At 44.2% G+C, this 26,859-nt stretch overlaps 1 protein-coding gene across 3 annotated transcripts in view; it reads right to left on the reverse strand.

The window, feature by feature from the left end:
- Urgcp (upregulator of cell proliferation) overlaps positions 1-21,580 on the reverse strand; it is a 28,795-nt gene extending 7,215 nt beyond the window's left edge. The window contains exons 1-5 of one of the 3 annotated variants that reach the window (XM_085692160.2): positions 21,496-21,580; positions 5,329-5,355; positions 4,872-4,942; positions 1,000-1,050; positions 724-762 (exon numbers count right to left, since the gene is read on the reverse strand). In XM_085692160.2, coding sequence (XP_085548286.1) covers positions 724-762; positions 1,000-1,050; positions 4,872-4,942; positions 5,329-5,355; positions 21,496-21,509 — 202 coding nt within the window. In that variant the 5' untranslated portion in view covers positions 21,510-21,580. Of the gene's footprint in view, positions 1-723; positions 763-999; positions 1,051-4,871; positions 4,943-5,328; positions 5,356-20,079; positions 20,251-21,495 lie in introns of those variants that run through there. The other 2 variants (XM_085692161.2, XM_048450046.3) reach the window with 2 other exon arrangements.
- Positions 21,581-26,859: the final 5,279 nt, after the last annotated feature.

Here is a 26,859-nt window from a genome sequence, read left to right on the forward strand (position 1 = left end):
CACTTATAACTAACTTAAACTAACTTGGTTTATAGCCAAGTTAGTGCTATAAACCAAACCCAGGTTCTCTGCAAGAGCAACAAGTGCTCTTAACCACTGAGTCATCTCTCCAGCCCAAAATAAATATAATTATAAAATAAATAAAAACAGAAAAACTACACAGGAAGACTGTGCTTTGGCAGAAAATCTACATAACTATTACTCAGGTTTCCCTGTTATGCCTAAATGAAGCCAGGAATATACAACAACCATTGTTGCTTAAACAGCATGATCATCAAAGCAACTTGGGAAAACCACAAAAAAGTAAACTCATTCTACATATGTACTCATACCCTTAGGAGACCATTCAGCAACTCTGGGCCCAAGTTTGCCAATATGCAAATGAAGCTATTGGTAGAGTTCCTAAATTTTGTTAACTGGACATCAGAATCACTTCAGGAACTTGCTAAAAATAAGATACATGGGGATGCCTCCACTCACAAAGACAGTAACTCACGGTGACAGTATAAGTAAGTTAAAGGAATAACTTGTTACTCCATAGTAAGTTCCCAGTGGTTTGGTTTTTAGCAACATTACTAATAGTTCATAAAGGGGTGATAGACAAGAAGGGTCTAGAGTCAAATAGCCAAGATGATTTGATACAGACAAGTTTAAGAATTAGCCACCTATAGGGTACCTTCCTCCAATAGAATGGAAAGCTGAAAAGGAAAGAGAAATGTATACCTGTTGGGAAGTCATTGTCCTGAGCCTCGTTTGCACCATCTATGAGAAAAAGCAAAGGAAAATAAAGGGGTTAATCTAATAATTTGAAATTAAAGTCAAATAGACTGACAGAAAGTAAATTAAGGGAAACAAATCCAAACCCTCTTTTTTAAAAACCAAAACTGTAATTCCTAGAAATTATAACAACATAAAACCATCTAGGCCTAGCTGGTTTTCACTTTGCATTTATACCCTCACCTTCCCAACCCAGTTTGTCCTAAGTCCCACAGTTTCTACCTCCATAATGGAACCCGCAGTCATCTCCTTCCATTTCTCTCCATTCCAAATCTAGAAAGAAAGGGTACAGACATTCACTTCATCAGCAATTAGAGCCTTTCTACCAAGGAGTCTGCAGCAGCTTCTTTCTGCTGACTGTTGGGACTGCAATGAGCATTCCTCAAATACTCAGGAGCAGAAGTGTCCCCAGGTTAGGAATAAGCCAAGCTTAAACAGAAACAAAGACTGGAAAGAAAGCTTCAGCTCTAATATGTTTATTTTTAATCAACCTTATGATCTCCCCGTAATTAATAGATAACCCTTTCTGGGTTTGTGTTGAGAGTTTCTCTGCATAGCACTAGTTGTTCTGCAGACCAGCTGGCCTCAAACTCACAGAGATCTACTTGCCTCGCCTCCAAACTGCTGGGATAAATCTAACATTTTAAACTGTCTCTTTTGATAATTTTTCTGGAAAAAGAGAGAAATAAAGGGGGGTGGCTATTGGAAACAGGATGATTTAAATAAAAACACAAAGGACTCAAGAATCAAATCACAATGTCCAGAAATTAAAAACATACTTACTCAAAGTGAAAATAAGAGTCTAGAAAATAATTTTTCCCAAAGAATTCAAAATTTTGTATAAAGAGAAAAAATAACCAGAGAAGAAAATAATAGCTAAGTATAGGAGTTGGAGAGATAGCTCAGAGGTTAAAAGCACTTGATGCTCTTGCAGAGAGGGCCAAGGTTCAGTTCCTACAAGGAGGTTCATAACTGTCTATGACCCCAGTTCCAGGGAAACAATACCCTTCTTTGGCCTCTGTGGGCACTGCACACACATAGTGTACATAAATGCAGAAAAATAAACATATAATTTTGGTTTTGATGCTTTTGTTTTATTTATTTATTTATTTATTTATTTTTGAGGCAGGGTCTCCATGTAGCTCTGGAAGTCCTGGAACTTGCTATGAGGTAAAGTTGGCCTCACACTCACAGAGATCCCTTTGCTCTGGTTCCTGAGTGCTGGGATTACAGGACTATGCAAGGCTGGTGGTTTTTTTTTTTAAGAGGCTGGCCTGATGGCACATGTCTGTAATCCTAGGCTGCCCCTCGGGAAAGTAGCAAGTTAAAGGAGTAATTGGATTACACTGAGTTTCAGACCAATATTTGCAATTTAACAAACTCTGTTTTAATAAAACAGAAAGGCGAGGAAGAGGACTGTGACTCAGGGGTAAGCCCGACACAGCAGGTCTTAGGGGCACAAGGGCAGACCATGGCCCAGCCTCTACCATGGAACTCACATCCTGTAAGAACTGTCCCAAGCCCAGGTGGAGGAACTGAAAGTGGAGCGCTGTGAGCCACAAGCATGATACAGTAACTGCAGCTAGCAGACCACTAGGCAGACTCACAAATGAGAAACCCAACCTGCAGAGCTTCAGGAACACCGGTCTTTTGAATAGTTGCTGTCAATTCTGTAAACATCTTGTGAAGCCATAGCCTTCCTCCTTTCCATAGTGGGACTCATCCCGAAACATTCCAGCAGTGTGTAAATCATCCCTTAGACATGACTTTTCCTGTTCTGGCAATTGGATGGGGCCCTGGTGTGAAAGCATTCACTCAACCAAACCTTATTGACTGCACTTCTGACAAGGAAGGGACCTTTGCTCTGGACCACTTGGTAACCTCAATGGAACAGGCATTGAGCAGGGAGAATAGCACATCTACCTTTACTGATAAACAGGTCTGGGCAGCCCTAAAATCTCCAACAGCCAACTCAGGAGAGTACAACCTACTGGTCTTTGCTCTACCCTAACAAGCTATTAATATTCCATACTTACTTCCATCTCAATTTCACTGACACAAGATCTTAGTCTAGAAAATTAACTGTTTGTGCCTTTACCCCTAGAAATACAGGAAAAAAAGCTGCCCCAGAGGAAGGAATGCCTTCTCACCTGGGTGCCAGAGGATACAGCACCCCCAGTGCACCCTGTTGGCCCCGGGGGGCGGGGGTAAGCACCATCTGCTTTCCTTCTGCAGCTTATGCTGGTTGCCGTGGTTACCACAATACTGTGTTCCCAGCCACCACTGAAACAGAAGTGCTCAGAAAGTGCAGCAGCACTGCGGCGTTTTTCTCTACTATAATCACAGACTTCTAGCCTAACCAGTTAGTACACAAAACCCCTTTTCCCCTCTTAGGATTCTGTACTGATTTAATCCACAGGGCAGGTATCTACAGCCATGCCCGCTCTGAGACAGGAGTAAGACAACTGGTGCCTACCTCATCCATCTTGCTAGCCCTGAGAAATGCATACTTAGCATCACTGTTATTTACCAGAGAATTGTTCACTATGTCTGTGTGGATATATAAACTGGAAACCATTGGGATTGGGAGGAACATTGAAGAGAAACATTGAAAGGGAACCGCAAGAAACATGGAGGGGAACATTGAGGGCACTGGGGGGAGCACAGGAGAAATAAATAAACATATGTGAGTTAATTTATTTACCCTCAGCCCTTTTTAGTCAGTTTTCACCTGCTATAGCTTTCTTTCTAAATCCTGAGAGGTTTAGGGGGGCTGACCCCCCAACATAAGCCTCAACAGTGGAGTATTAAAGCACTCTCACTGAACAAAGTGATCCTTCTCTCCCGGTTATTATAGTACCTAACACATGCTTGCTAAGTTTCCATCAAGACGTAGCATATTTGTTACTGAGCAGTAAATAAACATCTACCATGTGACACCTCAAGGCTGTTAATACTGGTTAAAGCTCATAGGTGGTCCCTATTAACAAATTAACTTAAAATGGATAAACAATATAAACGTAAGAATTAAAAATCATGAAACTCAAAGCCAGGTGGTGGTGGCACTAACCTTTAATCCCAGCACTCAGAGGCAAAGAGGCAGGTGGATCACTGAGTTCAAGGCCAGCCTGGTCGACAGAGCAAATTCCTGGATATCAGAACTACACAGAGAAATCCTGTCTTGAACCCTACCCCACGGCCCAAAATCATGAAACTCTTAGAAGACATGTGAGTAAATCTTCGTAACCTTGGACTTCATGCTAGATTCTTTGATGTGATACTAAAGAGGCAGCTGACAAAAGCAAAAGATAAGTAAAAACATTGTGCATCTAAGGAAAATATTGAGAAAGTGAAAATAGACAGGCATTGTGGCTACACCTTTAGTTCCTGTACTCAGAAGCAAAAGCAGACAGACCTCTGTGAGTCTGAGGCCAGTCTGGTCTACAATGTAAGTTCCAAGCCAATCAGAGCTATTTAGTGAGAACCTGTCTTTAAAAAAAAAAAAAAAAAAAAAAAAAAAAGTGAAAGCCTGGTGTTGGAGGCTCATGCCTTTAATCCCAGCACTCGGGAGGCAGAGGCAGACAAATCTCTGTGAGTTCGAGGCCGGCCTGGTGTACAGAGTGAGTTCCAAGAAGGCCAGAGCTACACAGAGAAACCCTGTCTTGAAAAAAGTAAAAGCAGAGCTGGGAATGTACTCAACGATACAGTACTCTATACTTTGAGGCCCTGGGTTTGAGTCCTAGCAGCAAAAACAACAACAAAACACACAACACACACACACACACACACACACATAGTGAGTGGGTGGTAAACACAAAGGGACAAAATATTTACATATCGTATACCTGTATCTCCAGTAAAGGTCTAGTATTTGCACAACTTACAGCTTTATAAGAAAAAAAAAACAATAACGTCAATGAAGTACGCAAAGATTTGAACATCTTAAGATGGAATCTTTTCTACAGAGAGAAACAAAGCCTTGAGCTTGTTTGAGAGGTCCAGAGTAACCCCAGCCCAGGAAGAGTGCAGACTCCAGAACCCCAACAGACAGACGAAACCTAGCTATTTCAAAATGGGCCCAAGTCTAGTTTTACCTGCGATTGCCACGGATGTTTGGCTGTCTGAAGGTTTTACTTCTGGGGCCACTTCTCCCAGATCTGAATGCCTGAAAATTTTTCAGAAGAAAATTATCAATAAAATAATACACTACCACTTTCATCTAATCAAATTTGCTGCATATAAATAACTTTTGGGGAGCTTTTAAGAACTCTAACTCAGGCTGTTGAAATCATTCAGTGGTGAAGAACACATACTACTCTTCTGCAGGCTCCCGGCACCCACACATACACATACAAGAATAAAATCTTTTAAAACTACAAATTCTGGATCCATCGCAGATCCATGAAATAAGACCCTCTGTGAGCTGGTCCTGGGCATCTCTGCTTCTGAAGTATTCTTTATGACTCCAATGTACTGTCTAATGGAGATACACTAGTCTGTAAATAGCACCAGAGCTGCTGGCCACTCAGAAAGACTTAAAGACATACATACCCTTTGACCAGTAACTCCACTTCTATCCTAAGGGAAAAATGAAGACTTAGTTACAAAGATGTTCATGTGACCTTGCCATTCTATAGCAAAAGCTATCAAAGCCCAGCAACAGAATCACAGTCCTGTTCAGCAATCAATACACAAGAGTCTATGGGCTTCTTATTGTGAGTAGAGCAACTTTAGGAGAACTATTATGGAAAAACACTAAAGGCATGCCAGTTAGTAGGGAATAAGTTAGAGGATAATGTAATATAAAGATGATTAAATTATGGACGTTTAGAGAGAGCTCTAGAAATGTTCATCCAAAAATGTCTATAGTGTAGAGCTGTGTGTGGTAGCGCACACCTGGAACCCGGCACTCAAGGTGCTGAGGAGGGGATCTCAGGTTCAAAGTCAGCTTGGTTAACACAGCAAGACCCTGTCTCAAACAAACAAACAGTGTGGGCAAGAAAGGGTCATCATTTTTGTATGTTTTCATTTTGTGCACGTGTGTGGCTGAGGTACAAATCCAGGGCACCCACATGTTAAATGCTCTACCACTAATCTATAACCCCCCAACCCAACACTACAGAAGCTGAGGTAGGAGAATTGCAAGTTCCAAGCCCAAACAAGGCTACAAAGATGGACCCTGTATTCAAAAAAAAATTTTTAAATCATTTTAGGTGTATCATAGAAACAGCAAACAGGAGCCAGAGACCGTTCAGCAGGCAAAAGGGCTTGCCACACAAACTGACACCTGAGTTCCACCCTGACAACCCATGGAAGCAGCTAGATGTAGCAGCACCCCTAGACCCTAGAATTCCTCTGGCAAGAGGTGAGACTTAAGGCAGTCTACGGTAACAAAAAGGACAGCAACAGCAGAGTACAGACCCCCATCTCAAAAGCAAGATGGAAGAAGAAAGCAGACTCCTGAAAAGCTGTCCTCTGACTTCCACATGTGCACGAGAGTGCCTTACATACATATGCACATAATACATAACACACACCCATGAACACACATGTACATGTGACATACACACATACATGCATACATACATGCACACACACACAAACACAAGTGCATACATGCATGCACACACACATTTTTTTAAAAAAGAGCGCAAGCAGCCAGGCGGTGGTGGTACACACCTTTAATCCCAGCTGGGGGCAGGGAGGGCAGTATGGACACAGACACAGAAGCAGGTGGATCTGAGTTTGAGGCCAGCCTGGTCTACAGAACGAATTTCAGGACAGTCAGGGCTACACAGAGAAATCTAGAAGAAGAAAACAACAACAACAACAAAAGAGAGAGAGAGGGAAGAGAGAGAGAAGAAAAGTGGGAACAAGCAAACCTGAGGGTAAAGGTTCTGACTGAAGGTGAATACATGAATACTGGGCATCCATACTCAGATGTGTGCACACGCCTATATCCATGTATGTCTGTTTATACATGTGTGTTTCCTCTCTGGCTGAAAGAGTCGGCAAGCACAGACAGAGCGGAGCTATGAGCATGTCATTCTTCACTGTCACTTCTTATGAGAGAACTCAGGACTTCTTGGAGATGCTGGCTAACACCATGACTGAGGGAGAGAAGAGGACCCAATCATTTAGGTGTAGATGAACAGAAACTCTACAAAGTCTTGGGGATGTCTCTGAATTCATGCAGCTGCTCAAGTGATGTGGGAAGTCCTGTATGTGTATTGCTTTTATTGGTTGATAAAGAAGCTGCTTTCGGCCAATGACTTAACAAGATACAGCCAGACTGGGAGAGATATAGAGACAGAGAGTAGCTGCCGCTGGAGACAGACACCTCCTCTGGAGCCTCCAAAACTTCGTCAGTAGGCCACGGCTGTGTGTTGATACGCAGATTAATAGAAATGGGTTAATTTAAGATATGAGTTTGCCAGAAGTACACTTAAACTATTGGTCAAACAGTATTTCAAATAATATGGTTTCTGTGTGGTTATTTCAAGCCTGGGCAGCCAGGAACGAACGAACAGCCTCCAACTACACTCAAGAGATTCCCATTGACCAAAATTGGAATAACATGAGCAGGAAAAGAATAAAATATAATCAGTAAAATGACAGAGCTGGAGCGACGGCTCAGTGACTAGGAGCACATGCTGCTCTTGTGGAGGACCTGGGTTCTATTCCCAGCACCCATATGGTGGCTCACAACCATCCACAGCTCCAGTTTCAGGGGTCCTCTTCTAACACCAAGCAGACATATGGTGCACATGATACATATATGCAGGAAAAACATTCATATGTATAAATAAATCTAAAAAAGAAAAAACACTGAAAACCAATTCAGAAGTGAGGGTGCATGCCTTTAATCCCAGCATGCAGAAGGCAGAGGCAAGGAGATCTTTGTGAATTAACCTACGGCTTCATAGTGAGATCCTGTCTCAGAACAAATATACAAGGGAAACAAAACAAAATCCTGAAAAGCAAATGGATTTGTCCATATAGGTAATAAATAGCTCAAGCACTCTGGCTCACAGAATAATAATAAAAGTGAAAGCATTTCAACATTAACTGTGCCATCAAGCCCAGCAGTGATGGCGCACACCTTAAATCCTAGTACTTGGGAGACAGAGGCAAAGGCAGGTGGATCTCTGAGTTTGAGGTCAGTCCAGTCTACAGAATAAGTTCCAGGACAGCCAGGACTACACAGAGAAACACTGTCTACAAACAAACAAACAAACAAACAAACAAAGAACAGTACTACCCTTCAACTGTTGAAATCAGAATAGTGTCAAGTCAAAGTGAAGGGCCAGCAGGGCTAATGGGGGACAAGCTGTCTGCTCAGTCCTAGAGTGTCCCTAAGATGTGCAGGGAGAAAACAATAGCGGTAATTGCCATAGAGCTCAAGTGATACTTCCTGAGTTGATCCAAACTAATCTTAACAATGAAGCCAGGCCTTAGTGTGCACCCACTGTGGCCTCTAAGTGTTCTGTCCAAGACGGTAGAACCAGGCCATAACAAACTGAAAACAAAGGATATTATACCAGAGGGTGAGAGAGAAAGCTTCCAGAAAACCAAGCACAACAGCTGATCCTAGATTATATCCTGAAGAAGAAATTTCAGGGCAAAATAAAAATGAAATATGTGTCCAGTCAATGTTAACTATGCTGTGGTTATATAACAGAATATCTTATTTCTTAGGAAAAAGAGACTGAAAGGCTTAAGGGGGGAAAGTACCAGGAAGAAAGCAACTGACTCTCAGGCCGAATGTACTTGGTACCTCAAAGTTCATTATGCCCAAAGCCTAAAACCAACGTGATGGTATTTGGAGTAGGGTTTTGGAAGGTGATTAGAAAAGCTCTCAAGAATGGGATTATTAAGTAACAAAAGAGGTCCTCAAAAAAAAAAAAACAAGAAAGAAAGAAAGAAAGAAAGAAAGAAAGAAAGAAAGAAAGAAAAAAGGAGAGTCTGGCTGGGATGTAGGTCAGTGGTGGAGCACTTGCATGGCATGTGCAAGGCCCTGGTCTGAGGGCAGGACGACAAGTGAGACAGAAAGGAACAGAGTAAAATGATGCAGGAGGTCAGCAAGATGCTCATAGGACTAAGGTACTTGCTGCTAGGCCTGACAACCTGAGCACAACCTGAGCACATCAGCATGATGGAAGGAGAGAACGAGCTGTCCCGACTTCCACATGCTTGCATGCTTACATGTGTACACACAGGTACATATGCACTCATGCATGTGCACATACACACTAAATAAATACAACATAAATTTAGTGTGTCTGGTTAAACACAGTTACTCAGAACAAAAGCTGCAGGCTTGGCTTGGAGGTTCAAAGACATTGCCAGAGAATCTCAGGCAGGGCTAAGCCAGGCAGCAGATTTTCTACAGCTCAGGACTTTGGTCCAGCCATGTCCCAGGACTAGACACTCACCCCTAGGACCTATATTCTGTCCAGCACTCAGGACAGTAATCTGACTTCACTCCTTTCTGTTCTACACAAGGAAACGGTAAGCACACAGCAGTCAAAGGATGGCCTCGCAATCGTGCTCATAGAAGAGTGTCTGTTGGCAAGTTCTGGGCTTCGATTCCTGCTGGCTAACCATGTCACAACTGGGATGTGCAAACCATGGTTTGCAGGTCCACTGCTGCTCCTGAAGTATCAGGTTTAACTGGAGGCAGAGTCAGCCTTGTTGCTAATGCCTTTCAGTCTACAGCTTCACTAAATGCACAATGTCCTCTAGCAGTTTAACAGACTGGTTGTGCCCCTCAAAGTACTCACGTCGCAGTTTCCCCCCAGTGATTATATCTGGACTTGAGATCTATAAGTAACTTAAGATCAAGGCAGGCTACAAGGTGAGGCCTTCATGTGATAGGATGGGTGACCTCTAAAGAGGGCCACTCTCCCCTGCAGACACAGAAATAAGGCCCTTACCAGAAACCAAATCTCATGAACCTAATCGGCTATCTCAAGATCTGTGAGAAGAGTAGTCAAAGCTGTGATTGCATGTCTATGGCATCTTACAGCAGCTCATGTGGCTCCCAAACCACACTACAAGGAGGAAAGCAGGGCTCAGAGAAGTGTGCCCACATTATCAAATATGGCTGGGACCCGAACATGAGCTGCTTCCTTTCTAGCTCTGTTACTAATAATTTTACAAAACTTTTGTTTCATCTTTTTTTTTTTTCTTATGGTGCTGAGAGTTGACAAGCATAGCTAAGTACAGGCACAGGATGTGTACCAATCAGCCTGCAGTAGGCTCATGTACCAATCAGCCTACAGTGGGCACGTGTACCAATCAGCCTACAGTGGGCACAAACGAACAAAGGAGCTTGACTTAGAGTAAGCACAGAGAACCACTCACCAACTGTAAACACTAGGAGTTACTAACTGCTTTGCATAATAAAGAACGTCTCTATTTTTGAAGTTCCCTTCCCCTTATGCCCTACATTTCCAGAAAGAGACAGGAAAGCCTAAGGTTCCCTCTTCCTTTGGTGTTAACTGGGGACCCTCAACTTAAAGCAAAACAATATCCTAGGACATTCGCTCTGAGATATAAATGTTTAAAAACCCTGTGGATGTGTTGTGGGTTGAACTGTTTGTGATCCTACTTGGAAACAATATCCTTGCAAGCCTAATTAGCTAAATTAAAATAAGGTCACTTTCAGGTAAGGTGGTTCATGCCTGTAATCTAAGCTCTTAGGACACTGAGGCAGGAGGTTTATGGCTAGTTTGGGTGCAGCCTGACCTATCTAGTGAGTTCAAGTCCATCCAGAGCTATAGAGTAAGAGCTTGACTTAAAAAAAAAAATGGGGTAATGGGGTAGGGTGGGCCTCAATAGAATGAGCAGTTTCCCTATGGAGAGGACAAGTTGGACACACATGAAGGATGGCACGTCCACAGGGTGCAGACTGCAGTGACCCACGTGCAAGTCAGAAAAGTCAAGTACTGTCCACAGCCATCCAGAACGCTTGGGTTTGGAAGTCTCCAGAATGGTGAGAACAAGCATTTCGTCAGGTATCTATCTGCAGTTGGTGTATAGCAGTTTCCTCCCAGATTAAAACCTTCCGTCTTGGAGGGAAAGCTCTTGTGACATAGTTGTAAAGGGAAAAGAGACTATTCTGGACCAGGGAAATACCCCATCCTTCAGAGATGCTCCTTAGCAACAAAAAGTATACAACCCAAAACAGATTCAGGAAGTCTCTGAAACTGAGCAGATTCACTTGGCCCCTCCCTCCCAAGAATAAACAGTAAAGATTGCTGAGAGCCACTTTCTAAGGAACCTTGCTGCACAGAAGACTCTGAGACAAGCCCAGCAGCCTGGAAGAAGCAGGGAGCAAACACAGGTTCCCAGAAGAGAGTCAGACCAGACCAGACAATCAACAGAAGCAGAGACCAGCCCTGCTTCCCGGACCTGCAAAGGCCACTCTTTATCTGCGGAGCCTCCTGCAGCGGTAGTGTGCTAAGGTCCCGGCTCTGTGAGCTGTCACTCATGCTGGATGGGCTTTGGTGATGCAGTTGCCTTTGAGTCATTTCTGCTCCTGTAAGTAGCCCTAATAAAACTGACTGGTTCATCAAACTGGACTTCTATGGTATCAGTACTTGGTCTGTCATGGGCTCCGTGATCTGGGGTGAGTATAGATGTGTGATGCATCTCTGTAAGAAAAGTCTACCACACAACAGCAGTACCTTGTGACACCTGCCTCAGGGAACTAGCAGTGTGTGTGTGGCTTAACAGCAGTGTCACCTCATCACCTCAGTCTTTACACCTCCCTTTCTATGTGCCTGGTTCTTCTCTGCTTCATATAAAAACAATGGTCATACATCCAGAGACCGCCCTAATCCTGTAGAGGCCTCATTCTAACAAATCACGTCTGCAAGGATCCAGTTTCCAAAATCACATTCACAGGGGCTCCGACTTCAACATATCTGATTGGGAGGACGTACAACAACACCTACACTCGGTCTGGGGTGAAGACATCTGTTGTGTCTATTTCCTCCAAATTGAGATACTCCCTCCTAGAGGGAAGGGGCGTTTATAAGGCTCAGGAAGCTCAGAAAGTGACAAGAGCCACAGGACCTCCAAAAGCTACAAAAGCAATAAACCGCAGTCCCACTATGGCTCGGTCAGTAAAGTGCCGGCCGCACACACCAGTATGAATATGAGCAGAGCAATGCCCGTCTGTAACCCTGCACTACGAGAACACACACAGGCAGACTTCTGGGGTACACTGGCTAATCAGAAGCTCAGTCACCAAGTTCCAGGGTCAGTTAGAGACCATGGCTTGAAATACAGGGAGAAGTGATAAAAAAGCTGGAGAGATGGCTTTAGGTCCCCAGTACCACATGGGGTGGCTCATCTTTACCTTCAAACCCTCGGGACTCTGGTTCTCTAGCCTCCTCAGGCACTGCACTCATGTACAAATCCATACTCTGCCATCCATATACACGCAATTAAAAATTAAAATGAGTTGATTAAAGAGACACCCAACATGGACCTCTAGTCTCCACACACATGCGTATACACCACAAAACACATACGCCACATGCATGTGTTAATGTATGTGTGTGAACGTGTGTTTATGCGTGTGCATGTGTGTGTAAGAATAAGGGGCAGTGAGAGGGCTCAGCAGGTAAAAGCGCTTGCTGTCAAGCATGATGACCCGAGCTGATTGATCCCTGGGACTCACACAGTGGAAGGAGAGAGGCAACTTCCACAAGCTGTCCTCTGACCTCTCTGTGTGTCCTGTGACATGCCTCCCACTACCACCACACACACTCACGCATACATGCATACAAAACAAAATACAAAATAAATAAGAGTAAAAGCAGTACCTAGGAGAGTGCCGGGTGCAGCTGCCCACAAGCCCCACCCCTGCTCCTAGGACCTTTCAGTGACAGCAGCTGCTCCTGAATCACCCCTGTTCCTCCAAGCAGCCTCTCACCCATGGTCCTGTCATTAACCCAATAAACCTGAGTGAACCCGTTTCTTTGGTCTGTACATCAGGCACATGCCTGCAACTCCAGCCTTGGAGGGAAATTGGGGGCTGAGACAGGCAGATCCCTGAAGTTCACTGGCCAGGCAGCCTAGATGAGTAGACGAATTTCAGGTTCAGCGAGAGATGTTGTCTCAAATAAATAAATAAATAAATAAATAAATAAATAAATAAATAAATGTAAAAAACAACTGAAGAAACACACTCAGCACCAACCGTGGGCCTCCATAGAGCACAGACACACACCTCTCTCTCACACACACACGCACACCCTCACATACATACACACACACACACACACACACACACACGCATGAACGCACACGCGCACGCACACACACAAGGCACACACAAATTCATTTGGGATCAAGTGTCACCTTAAAGCTCCATGGGAAGGATACAGTAACAGTGTCCACTGCATAAGCTTGCTATGAAGATTAAACAGTCAAGACCCTGAACAGGGCCTGACAGCACTCTTGCTGGAAGAGGGCCTGATCTAAATTTAAGAGCACTCTCTGGCCTGTGAAGTCCCTGACTCAGGGATTCTGGTTTGTTTCTAGGCACAGAGAGGTCAACAACAGGACTGATGATGAAGAACTACCCCGCAAAGCCAGAACACTCCGGCCTACGCTACCCCTGTTAGATCACCAAATGCACCCATATGGGGATTCTAGGTTCATGGAGCCACTGCAAATCTGAATGCTGAAGGCTCACCCAGCATCTGTGCAACAAAAGCGTTCCTGTTAGATTTTCTCTCAAAGCATGACAAATACCTTGTTTTCTCCAAGTGTGGCAAGTTAGTCTCTCTCCTCTTTCCCCAACCCCCAATATCTGGCCTACTCAACCCAGACTTCAGTAGGAAAGACAAGCCCTTCCACCCCCACAAATGCATGCTGAGTATCTTTAGGAAGCACAAGAGACTAAAATAAAGCCCTGGGTATTTTTTAATGTCCAGTCAAGTGTTAGTGCAAGTACTTTTAACTGCTCTGAGAATTCAGCAGTGAGGATGTCCTGGGGGGAGGGGAGAGAGCAAAGTAGACACAAGGTCTCCAGTTGAGATTACAAAGATCAAGTAAGATCGGAACCTGGGAAGAGGGTAAGGGTGAAAGAGGAGGGAAGAAGGCAGCAGAGGAGGGAGGGGAGAAAGAGGACAAGAGAGAAGAAGAAGGAAGAAACAAGACAGCCCAGAGGGGCTGGTGAGATGGCTCAGTGGTTAAGAGCACTGACTGCTCCTCCAGAGGACCTGGGTTCAATTCCTAGCATCCACATGGCAGCTCACAGCTGTCTGTAAATCCAGTTCAAGAGAATCTGACATCATTATACCAATATGCATGAAATAAAGTTAAATAAAGTTTTTTTTTTAAAAAAAAAAAAAAAGATAGGTAGAGAGGAGGAGCTGGAGAGCCCGGCTCAGTGATTAAGAGCAATCTCAAACACCCATGGTGCACAGGCAGACAAACATTCATACACATAAGATAAGCAAATAAATCTTTAAAAAAAAATAGGCAGAGAGAAAGGCTGAAAAAAGAAAGGAAAAAAGGAGGGACAGAGGGGGAGTCCTTCTTAGGCTCCTTCCTGCTCAGGCACCAGCCTTGGGTTCCTAGCCACGGTTGAGTCACCTCACCTAGAACATCATACTCCCACCTTAGCTAAGTTTCCTCACACAGCCCCACTCAGTCGGACCTCCTCCACCTGTCTAACTTGGTACCCCTGACATCTACATCCTCTTCTTCCTCAGCCTGAATATCTTCCTTTCTCTGTGTGTGATGATCTCAGCCCAAACCAAAAGTTGAGGAGTATGAGTTCACTTGCATGCAAATCAGGTATTATGAAATATGAGTGCTTAGAATTCAATGTTGCCAATCTGATCAAACAAATTGGGACTGAATATTATTGAAGAAATGCAAGAGGCCAGGGGGCAAAATAATGCCATCTATAGGATACTTGGGTGGTAGCGATTTTAAAATGGCCAAGATCTCCATCTAGGAGAACCAACTTTTGGGGGGGCAGCGCAGGGAGAGGTTGGGTTGTGAGATAAAGTCTCAATATATAGCCCTGGTTGGCCTAAAACCTACTATGTAGACCAGGCCGGCCTCAAACTCTCAGAAATCCGCCTGCTTCTGCATCCAGAGTGCAGATTAAGGATATTGTGCCTCCAGTTCAGCAAAGGCCAGTTCTTTGTATCTGCTCTTGAACTGTCTAGGGGTACAGATGGGGAGCATTACCTAACCATTCTTAACTCAATATTATAACCATGCCACAGAACAGAACCCAACTGCCAAATGGTAGGGATCTGTTTCTCTTATAGAAAGAATTCCAAGACATACTATTAGCCAGTGTGGTGGCTCATGCCTTTAATCCCAGCAGAGGCAGAGGAGAATCTCTGAGATTGAGGCCAGCCTGATCTAGAGAGCAAGTTCCACAACAGCCACAGATACACAGAGGAACCCTGTCTTGAAAAAAAATAAAAAGACATATTGGTGGCCAAATAAAATGAACACAAAACACTATGACAATATGACCACTCTTATGCTCTTATGTACAGACAGATTAAAAGACGGGTCTGGGTGGCAAAAGCCTGTAACTCAAGCCATTCCAGAGTTGGTACCGGAGGATCACAAGTTCAAGGCCTGCCTAAGTGACAGAGTGAGTTCAAGGCTAGTCTGAACATGTAGTGAGATACTGTCTCAAAGTAAAAAGTAAAGAGATCTAAGTAAGATGTAGTTCAGACATAGAGGGCTGAATCCCAGAACCCCTCTCAAAAAACAAAAAACTAGCAATGAACAAAAAGGAAAGTTTGTAGGGTACTCTCCAAACTCAGACGAGGTAACAGGAGATGTATAATTTCATGTGCAAGGCTGTGTAACAGACGACGTAACTACCACACACATGCACACACCATGAAGTTCCACTTTCCAGAGTTATTTCTTAGTTATTCCTGGACAACTGTAGGCTAGAAATACTAAATTTTTTTAAAAAAATAAAGAATTCCTAAACCAAGCGGTGGTAGCATATGCCTTTAATCCCAGCACTCGGGAGGCAGAGGCAGGCAGATCTCTGTGAGTTTGAGGCCAGACTACAGAGCAAGTCCCAGGACAGGCTCTAAAAAGCTACAGAGAAAGCCTGTCTTAAAACAAACAAACAAAAAAGGGATATTTGAGTCTGCAGTCGTGACCCAGTCGTAGAAGAAGCAAGATAGCAAGATATGACAGCTTTGCCAAAAAAGGTACCAAGCCATGTAGCTAATACAGACAAGAATTATGGGCTAATATAAGTTATAAGAGTTAATAAATAAGCCTGAGATACTAGGCCAATCAGTTTATAATTTAAAAAAAAGAAATGAAAGTTAAATAAAATACAGGTACCATTTTATAAACTCATTCTGAAAAAAAATCCATTTAACATCGGTCAGGATTTAATGAGAATAACTCAATAAGTAAAAAGAGAAATAAGTGTATATATAAAGTCGGGTGGTGGTGGCGCACACCTTTAATCCCAGCACTTGGGAGGCAGAGGCAGGTGGATCTTTGTGAGTTCGAGCCTGGTCTACAGAGCTAGTTCCAGGATAGGCTCCAAAGCTACAGAGAAACCCAGTCTTGAAAGACCAAAAAAAAAAAAAAAAGAATTCCTAAGCTTCAAAGTTCATACTGTTCTGAATAGCATGAAGGTCTGCCTCCAGTCCAGTTACACCCAGGACATGAGTCATCCCTTTTGCTAGCATATCTTGATATATGTCACCAACTGGTTAGTCACTTAAAAATCGTCCTGATTACCAGGTCAACTGTCACAGTATCACAGCTTGTGTTCAAGTGACTCTTATTTTACTTACTAATGATTCTAATTGCAAACTGTTATTATAGTATATTGTTACAAATGTTTTATTTTTATTACTAGTCAGTAATTTAGAAATTATATCATAGGGATGTTTGTGTATAAGAAAAACTGCATACAAAAAAATTGCTAGGCGCTAGGGAGATGGTTCAGGGGTTAAGAGCATTTATTGCTCTTGCAGAAGACCTGGGTTCAAGTCCCAGCACCCATAACTTCAGTTCCCAGGGTTCTGAAGCTCTCTTCTGACTTCCTTAGCCACCAGGCATGCACACGGTTCACATACATATATATGCAGGCAAAATATTCATAAACAAATAAATCTAAAAAGAATGTCTAAAGGTTTGCTGTCTTAGCTGGGTGTGGTAGCGCATGTCTGCAATCCTAGTACTTGGGAGACAGAGGCAAGAAAATCAGTGCATCAAGGTCATCCTCGGGTACACAGTGAGTTTGAGGCCAGCCCAGGCTGCATGCAACCCTGTCTCAAATAGACTGATATCCGCCACAGTTTTGGAGATTTAGAAAAAAATCCTCTCAAAATAATGGGAGAACTGACACTAGTATTTTATAATTTATTTATTTATTTTTATTTTATGTGCATTGGTGTTTTGACTGCATGTATGATTGTGTGAGGTTGTCAGATCTTAAAAAGTTACAGAAAGTTGCAAGTTGCCATATGGGTGCTGGAAATTGAACCCAGGTCCCCTGGAAGAGCAGTCAGTGGTCCTAACCATTGAGCCATCTCTCCAGCCTTTACACTATTATTTAAGAAAGACAGTCTTAGCCAGGCGCTGTGACGCACATCTTTAATACCAGCACTCAGAAGGCAGAGGCAGGTGGATCTCTGTGAGTTCAAGGCCAGTCTGGTCTACAAAGTGAATTCCAGAACAGCAAAAGCTCTTACACAGAGAAACCATGTCTCAAAAAAACAGAGAGAAAGAGAGAGAGAGAGAGAGAGAGACAGAGAGAGTGTCAGATTTACAAAAAATTGAAGAAGTGCTTGTGTGCAAACTTGGCACCCTGAATTCAATTCCAGAACTTATGCAAAAGTTCTGCATAAGGAAGGAAAGAACGGACAAAGGGAACAAAGAAGTTCTCCTCTGACTCCTATGGAACCCATGGCATAAATATCCCCCCCCCGACACACACAAACTAAAAAGTAAGAAGAAGAAATTATTAAGAACCAGGGAATTCAGGCTGGATGGCTGCAACACTGTGAAGAGTGAGAACGCTTTTAAAAATAGGATGGGTAGAGCACAGGGTGAAGGTCAGTAATCCAGCGTTCCAGAGACCGAAGCTGGAGGATCATAAATTCAAGGCCTGCCTGGGCTACACAGTTATACCTTGAAGCCCATAATAGCTAGATTTTGATTCCAAGAAAATACAGACCACCCCAATACTGCACACAATTTCAAGGACCACAGAGACTCCGAGAAACCTACGTGTGAACTGTGAATCAACAGTTAAACCCACAGAAACAGACATGGCAATGCAGAATATATGTGCTGAGATTAGCAGAAATGGACTACAAATCCTCGAGGACACTCCAACCATCAAAGAGAAGCCATCTCTGACAAGACAGGAAGATCTAGGTAGGTGGGAAATCTGCACGCGGTGAAGACAAGAGATGGAAAGAGAGTGAGGCTGGCAGAGATCCAGCTACCTCTCCTTTGGGCAGTGAACTGTTAAAATCACTAAATTCCTTTTAAGACAGGTTACCATGAATTCCAGGCTGACCTCTTCTAACAGTGGATGATGGCCTTGAACTTTTGATGTTCCTGCCTCTACTTCCAGGGTGCTAGTATTACAGGCATGAGCCACCAGGCCCAGTTTATGCAGTGCTCAGGATTGAACCCAGGACTTTGTACATGCCAGGGAAGCTTTCTACAACCAAACTTAACTCTAGCCTTAACCAAAAGCACCTTAAGTTCAAGAGAGCACACCTTCATTTTCACGAGAATAAAGACATTGAGAGAGGGGGCAGTGTTGTCAGTGTCTTTCTGGAGAAGGCCACTCAGGCTCACTTAGTGGTCAGAGACACTCTCTAGTGCGGCCTCCCTGCTTTTGTGACATTAAGCTCAATAAAAGGTTTCCTTGACTACTTTCTTTTCTTACCCATTTTCAATAGTCTGGGCTGAGCTGGTAACAGGAATAAATACCAGTGACAGCAAAGAAATGGTAACATGGACGTAGAACAGCAGCAGGGGTAGTGACCCTCAACAGTCAGCGATGAAGAAGCAGGCAGAGCAGGAAGAAGAGCGGTGGAGGTAGAGAGGAAAAGCAAAGAACGAAGACTGGACACAGCTAAAAAGGCTTGAGATGCCAGGAGAGAACAGCAGGCTCTGGTTGCCAGCAGAGATCCAGGATCTATCTTAAGGGGCAACGATATGAGAATCTAGGCCTATGCGGTTTTAAGCACCAAGAACCCAAAGTTCTGAAGCCACATTCCCTTGTGGGAATAAGGGTCTCAACACTTAAAGCTTGCCCGGGGCTCTAACATAAGGTACTACCTGCTGCTACTCCCCGCCATAACTGTGGCCATTGCTGTGAGCAAACAGAGGGAAATAAGGTTGCCAAAGACCAGCCCTTGAAGAGATTTGAGTTCTATTCAAGTAGAGCAAAACAACCCTAGCCAGCTGATTAGTAATAGGAGCGAGACCCGTCAGGAAGTGGGCAAGATGGTAGCAGCCGGGCGAGCTCTGTGCTGTGTCTCCTGTCTTTCTCCCCTGATTCTCCCAGAGCCATGGCGATGCTGACTAGAAATGCCTTTCAGTGGTGGGTAAGGGGCCCATGGTCCCTACCTTCTCTACTGGTCTAGATTCTACTTTGTTCAGAACACAGTGAGTTATGGGTCATTTCTCAAGCACATCCTTTTTTTTTTTAACACCACATCTGTTAAGATCCTCAAAAACAGGTTCCCGTTTCTCCATTCCCTCTAGCTCTGCCATCCAATCACTCAGATCAGCACTTAGCAAAAGACAACAGACTTGGGGACACACGCTCCCCGTGACTAGCTCCTTCCATCTCTGCCAGGTATTGCTCTACCCTTGCTCTCTAAAACATCTAATGTAGTGAGGAGATTTAATGGTAACAGTCGGAGGCAGGTACATCTCTGTGAGCTTGAAGCCCCAGACCAGCCATGACTACATCAGCCAGACCCCAGCTTAAAAAAAGAAAAATTACAGGCCGCTATCTGAGTGACAGGTCACGAATCCCAGGAGGCAATCCTCTCACCTACAGGGAAGTCTATTAAAGAGGACAGTTGCGGGTAAAATCTAGAGACTGAACTGTAGTCAGTGAGTGAATGCATATCAAAGCAAATAAGCACAGAGTTTTAAGTCTATTAGGAGTTTTATGACCTCAGTTTTGTTAATAAACACCCTTTAGGAAATTACAAATTACTATACACTTCAAATTTACCAAGTCACTCGCAACTACTAGAACCACAAACATTAAATACCACCCATTATACATACCGTGTTTCAGGCATCACTGACCCACAGAATTTTGATCCAACAGAAGGCCCTCCTCTGATTCATGTCTACAAAGCACTGTGCTTTGACACGAAAAATGTGATGATTTCCTACAAGCCTAAAAGAAGCCAAAAGGCTCAAACACTTTCATGCTGCTTCCAAGAGGCCCTTACACCTTCCTAACAGGCAGGGCAAGAATGCAGGGACCTTACCCTCTGGGTCCATCAGCCTGGCCTTCCCAGGATGGGTCACTGTTTATTCTCCTTATGAGCTCAAAGTACTAGATACTGAGCTGGCAATGAAAAGGCCTGATCCCAGACGTGCCCGCTGGCCCTCAAGCCTAGAAAGGCTTTAGGCAGGTGGAAATTGCCCATGATCTGGTTGGCGCCTGCAGGCCTGGATCAAGTTCAGATTGCTTCATTCACCTTCATTCAGACCACTGTGCCTAGCCAAATCACTCCACAGCACAGTGCAGACCTCTTTGTAGGAGGTTTAACTTCAACGTGCTCCACCCCAAAGTCCTCCTGTACCTGTAAGCCCTCTGAACTGCAATGATCCACAGCTTGAACTACTATCAGTACTATTGGGTCTAAGACCCTCTAATGATGGAGTACAATCAAAAAGGATGTTTACCAACTAAAACTATGACCTTGAGTCCCGTTTTCCTTTCTGTGACACAAAACCATTAGTCTAATTATGTCATTTCAGATCTCGTAACTAGTAACTAGTAAAATCAACTAGTAAAATCAACTGTTGAGGTAGTTTTTTATCAAATAAATATAAACTATATGTGTCACTGTAATTTCCTAAGAAAGAACATTATTTTAAAAAGAAGAAAGGAAAAGCACTAGAAAAGAGGTAATACCAGAACAAGTGTAACCATCCCACAGAAGCCCCCCTCAAACACAGGCAGGGCCTTAGATCCCGGATCCGCTTTCCGCCTCTGGACAAGGGTCCAGCGGAGTCCTCCGTACCCTGACATTGTGGAACATCCTGGGGATGTACTAACGACAGTGAACCCAAGCATCAACTTCCAACGCAAGCAAGTACAAACGCCAGAAGCACACGTCAGGCCTGCCAAGCCTCTCTGCGGCCTCGGGCGAGACCTAGGACCCAGAGTCCGCTCCCTCAGCCTTCTCACTGCTCTGACCCAGGCTCTATCTCTCGGGCTCTCGGGTCCTGACCGGCCGCTGGCCTAGCTGGTCCCACCGGCGACCCCGCGGGGAGACCCTGGCCCGGCCACGACCGCCCAAGGTCGGCGGGGGAGGCCACGGGTCGCGGACAGGCACCTGACGGGACAGGGTCACCGGGGGTCTGACCGAGGCTGAAGCAGAGGGGCCGCCGGGTCGCGGACACGCACGGCTCGGCCCGCCCCTCACCCAAGAGGCGCCCCCTGCGCAGCCGGAGCGCCTCACTTACCCGGGCGACGCCATGAGCGCAGCGGCCTGGGCGCTCCCGCCTCCTCCGCTGCTTGCGCGGCTGCCGTTGGGCGCCGGGGAGGGGCCTGCAGGCCGCCCCCGCCCGCTCCGCTAGGGCGTCGGGCGCCGGGGGCCGAACTCCGGGTGAGGGCAGGCCGGCGCCTGGAGCGAGGGAGTGGACGCCCAGGGCCCTGAGGACTTGAGATGGCAGTTTCTAGCCAGGCCGGCTGCCCGGAGGCCGGAACTCACCTGTCGAGCCAGACCTGCCCCGGGGCCACTGACTGGCTGCCAAGCTGCGGGACGTCACCCCCAACCCCCGCGTTCTGATGTTAGTTTCTGTAAGAAAAGCACTTTCTCTAGCTCTGGGGTGTAAAGTGTCATTACTGTTATTATTAAGGAAAACAATGTCTTTCTTGCTATTAGTTCGTAGTGATGTATTGGTGTACTGGTTGGCTTCTGAACTGGAACTGGTTACCCTCTTTTAAAAATGTATGAATATTAAGCATTACTTAGAAGTATAGAGTTTGGAACTTGTACAGTGGGATTTCCTAGCGTCACCTATAAACTGTGACTACTTGGGCACGTAAAATTTTGAGCCTTGATTTCAGTCCCTGACAAATTAGTTTCAAAAACTATTTTTTTTTGATTTGTTAAACGTGTACAACACTTTACTATCTGTGTCAAATGCTGCAGTCAAACACTATTATCTTCTAAGAGAAAATACCTAATAAAAAGCTTTGGACCATGCAATGCAAACCGTTGCTAGCGGCATTTTTGTATTATAGCATTAGTTTTGTTTTTCTTTCAATAAAAAAAATTCATACAATATATTTTGATCATATTCTTTCCCCTCCCAAATACTCCCCACCTTCCTAACTTCATGTTCTTTCTCTCTCTTATTTTTATTGAGACAAGTCTTGAATTCACGGAGTTCTGTCAGCCTGCTTCTGCCCCCGGGCTGCTGAGATTAAAAGTGTGCACCACTGTGTGGTGCAGGGCCCAAAATTATATTTTTTTCACCAGTAAGAATATCAAACACTAAAGAGATAAATCCTTTGTTCAGCTGTCAGAATATCTAAGCTGGAACTGGGCTCCACCAATTTACTAGTTAAAGTTGCCTCTCCAGGGCTGGAGTCCCTCGTTCCCTTTCTTCATCCAAGGAGAACCCCTGCAGTGCTTCAGGGCCTTCTTGTCCTCTTAGGAAAACAAAGCTAACAGTTACTGCCTGAGTTCAGAAGATGTTTAAAGATCTACAAAGGAAAGCTGACAATGCTCCTTTTCCTAGGGATTCTTTTTTTTAATACTTTATTGATATTTATTGAGCTCTACATTTTTCTCTGCTCCCCTCCCTGCCTCTCCCTTTCCCCTTCAACCCTCCCCCAAGGTCCCCATGCTCCCAGTTTACTCAGGAGATCTTGTCTTTTTTCTACTTTCTACTTCCCATGTAGATTAGATCTATGTGAGTCTCTCTTAGTGTCCTCATTGTTGTCTAAATTCTCTGAGATTGTGGTTTGTAGGCTGGCTTTCTTTGCTTTATGTTTAAAAACCACCTATGAGTGAGTACATGTGATAGTTGTCTTTCTGTGTCTGGGTTACCTCACTCTAAATAATGTTTTCTAGTTTCATCCATTTTCCTGCAAAATTCAAGATGTCATTTTTTTATGCTGTGTAGTACTCCATTGTGTAAATGTACCACATTTTCCTTATCCATTCTTCGGTCGAGGGGCATTTAGGTTGTTTCCTGGTTATGGCTATGACAAACAAAGCTGCTATGAACATAGTTGAGCACATGTTCTTGTGGCACGATTGAGCATCCTTTGGATATATACCCAAAAGTGGTATTACTGGGTCTTGAGGTAGGTTGTTTCTTAATTTTCTGAGAAATTGACACACTAACATCCAAAGGGGTTGTACCAGCTTGGATTCCCACCAGCAAGGCAGAAGTGTTCCCTTTTCCCCACAACCTCTCCAGCATAAGTTGTCATCAGTGTTTTTGATCTTGACCATTCTTACAGGTATGAAATCTCAGAGTTGTTTTGATTTGCATTTCTCTGATGACTAAGGATGTTGATCATTTCCTTAAGTGTCTTTCAGCCATTTTAGATTCCTCTGTTGAGAGTTCTCTATTTAGATCTGTACTCCATTTTTTTTAAAAGTAAATCTTTATTTATTAGATATACAGTGTTCTGTTTACATGTATAGGCCAGAAGAGGGCACTAGATCTCATTACACACGGTTGTGAGCCACCATGTGGTTGCTGGGAATTGAACTCAGAACCTCTGGAAAAGCAGACAGTGCTCTTAACCTCTGAGCCATCTCTCCAGCCCCATGTACTCCATTTTTTTTAATTGGATTAGGTGACCTTTCAGTGTTCAATTTCTTGAGTTCTTTGTATATTTTGGAGAACAGACCTCTGTCTGATGTGCGGTTAGTGAAGATCTTTTCCCATTCTGTAGGCTGTTGTTTTGTTGACAATGTTCTTTGCTTTACAGAAGCTTTTCAGTTTCAGGAGGTCCCATTTATTAATTGTTTCTCTCAGTGTCTGTGCTGCTGGGGTTATATTTAGGAAGTGGTTCCCTGTGCCAATGCTTTCAAGTGTATTTCCCACTTTCTCTTCTATAAGGTTCAGTGTGGCTGGCTTTATGTTGAGGTCTTTGATCCATTTGGTCTTGAGTTTGTGTATGGTGATAGATATTGGTCTATTTTCATTCTTCTATATGTTAATATCCAGTTATGCCAGCATCACTTGTTAAATATGCTTTCTTTTTTCCATTTGATATTTTTTGCCTCTTTATCGAAGATCAGATGTTCAAAGATGTGTGGATTGGTATCCGGGTCTTCTATATTCAGTTGCATTGATCCTCCTGTCTGTTCTTATGCCAGTACCAGGCTGTTTTCAGTACTGTAGCTCTGTAGTAGAGTTTGGAGTCACGGATTAGATGTCATTAGAAGTTCTTTTATTGTACAGGATTGTTTTGGCTATCCTGGATCTTTTGCTTTTCCATATGAAATTGAGTACCGTTTTTTCAAGATCTTTGAAGAATTTTGCTGGGATTTTGATGGGCAGATCTCTTAATGTCTGCATAATGCTTGACCATGACCTTCTAGGTTTCATTGTCTCCAATGCGAAGTCAGATGTAATTCTGATAGGTTTACCTTTATATGTTACTTGGCCTTTTTCCTTTGCAGCTCTTAATATTCTTTCTTTACTCTGTATGTTTAGTGTTTTGATTATTATGTGGTGAGAGGACTCTTTTTGGCCTAGGTTACCGGCTTTGACCTGTATCTGTAAATCCTGGTCTGGATTCCCTCCTGCAGAAGTCCTTGGGTTGGAGGTGAACCTGGAAAGGTTTCTGGTTCTGGTCTACTGCCTGGGAGGGGGCAGGTCCCAGGCTAGGGTGCACCCAAACCTGCAGAGGACCTGCTTACTTCTTCAGGGGGCCCAGACTTGTGCTCAGACCGGCAGGGGGTCCAGGTTCCTGCCTATTCCCTTTGATGTCCCAGACCAATGCCTGAACCCACAGAAGTCCTGGCTCAGGCCTACTCTCTCTGAGGTCCCAGACTCACGCCTGACCCCGCCAAGTCTCTGGTTCCTGCCTATTCCCTCGGAGGACCCAGATTCACTCATGCCCAGACTGGCTGAGGTCCTGGCTCAGGGGTGTTGGCTTAGGTCTACTCTCTTGAAGGTCCCGGATTCATTCCCGGACCCTCAGCAGTCTCTGGCTCTGGCTCACTCGTTTAGCAGTTACTCCCTTGGACCTGTTCTGGTGGAGATCGTTGACTCTGGATCTGGTAGCTGGCTCAATCCTGATCCATCTGTGTCCCGGGACTGAGTTTGCTCCTGGCTTCTGTTCCTGGTGGAGTTTGTTCTCTCTCTGTCCTAGGTAGCTGGTTCAGTCTCACTCTGGTTCCTGAGAGACTCTGAGTCAGGTTGTTGGCTCAATCCTGGTCTGCCAGTGTCCCAGGACTGGGTTGGGTTCCGGAACTGGATTTGCCCTCTACCTCAGTCTGAAATGGCGATCCTACCTCCAGGAATCTCAGAATGAGACTGTTCCTAGGGATTCTTAAGCAAGGATGGTCAAAATAAGACATCAACTATGTTTACTTAGGACCAGAATGTGTGTTATCTTGGGTTTAGCCAAAGTAGCCCTCCTCTCCCAACTCTAAGTCCAAGTCGCGCGCACGCACGCGCACACACACACACACACACACACACACACACACACACACGGCCCAAAAATGTGAGCTTGTTTCCACCTTGTCTGAAGGTCAGAGTTTCAGCTTGCTCAAAGTTGTTGCCATTCCACTCTGACCAAAGGGCAGAGAGTTGGAGCGTCTGTTCTCTCAGGTGTGGCTAATATCCAGACCTTATATTTCAGGAATAGAGAAGATGTTTCTACCTCAATCAAAAGTCTAAGGATCCTACTAAGTTCCTTCTTCCTTAGGGAGGTAACAATGGAGTTCACCCAGGGAGTGGTTTGCCTACAGAATTTTTTTTAAAGATTTGTTTGTTATATATACAATGTTCTGCATGCTTGCATTCATGCCTTAGGCCAGAAGAGAGCATCAAGATTTCATTATAGATGGTTCTGAGTCAACATGTGGTTGCTGGGAATTGAACTCGGGACCTTAAAGAAGAGCAAGTAGTGCTCTTAACCACTGAGTCATCTCTCCAGCCCACCTACAGAATGTTTTGGTCTAGGGTGTGAGCCTAACTTGTTCTAGCAACAGAATGTTTAACTAAGAATGTAGCCTACAAGTGGTTTGTTCATTTCCTTGTATCATGCTAATTAATGTTTTTTTTTAATCTTACTCCTACCTTTTGTGGTTGGAGTATTTTAAGCAAATGGAAATTAAACACAGGTAATTTCAGTATTCACTGGAACTTCCTTCCAATACTATCCCATATTTTCTGTTTTATAATTTTCACTTCTTTGTTCTCTGTACTATTTTTCTAATCCTCATGCCCCTACCCTGGTAAGTGGTATACTTGTCAAAGCTGGTCCCCAACAACAACCCCCCCCAAAAAAAAATTTACAAATTTATTTACAAAGGGAAATTCTTTAAAACAAATTTTTTTAAAATGTGTGATGTGGTGGCATACACCTTAAACCCTAGCACTCAGGAGGCAGATGCAGGAGTGAGTTCAAGAATAGCCTTATAAGGGGTATAGGGATCTTTATGCTCACAGATGAGCAGTAGGGAACCTGGAATGTTATGCAGCCTGGATTGTTCCTTCAAGAGAAGGAATGCAATACCTATTGCCTTCTCACAAGGCTAAAGCTAAGGTGCTTCCTAGCCTGGTGACCGCTTCGCTGTCTGTGTGGCCAGAAACTTCTCCCAACACTGGACCCCTATCCTAGCC

Source organism: Myodes glareolus, chromosome 8 (genome assembly GCF_982192425.1).
Source record: "Myodes glareolus chromosome 8, mMyoGla1.1, whole genome shotgun sequence".
Classification (NCBI taxonomy): domain Eukaryota; kingdom Metazoa; phylum Chordata; class Mammalia; order Rodentia; family Cricetidae; genus Myodes; species Myodes glareolus.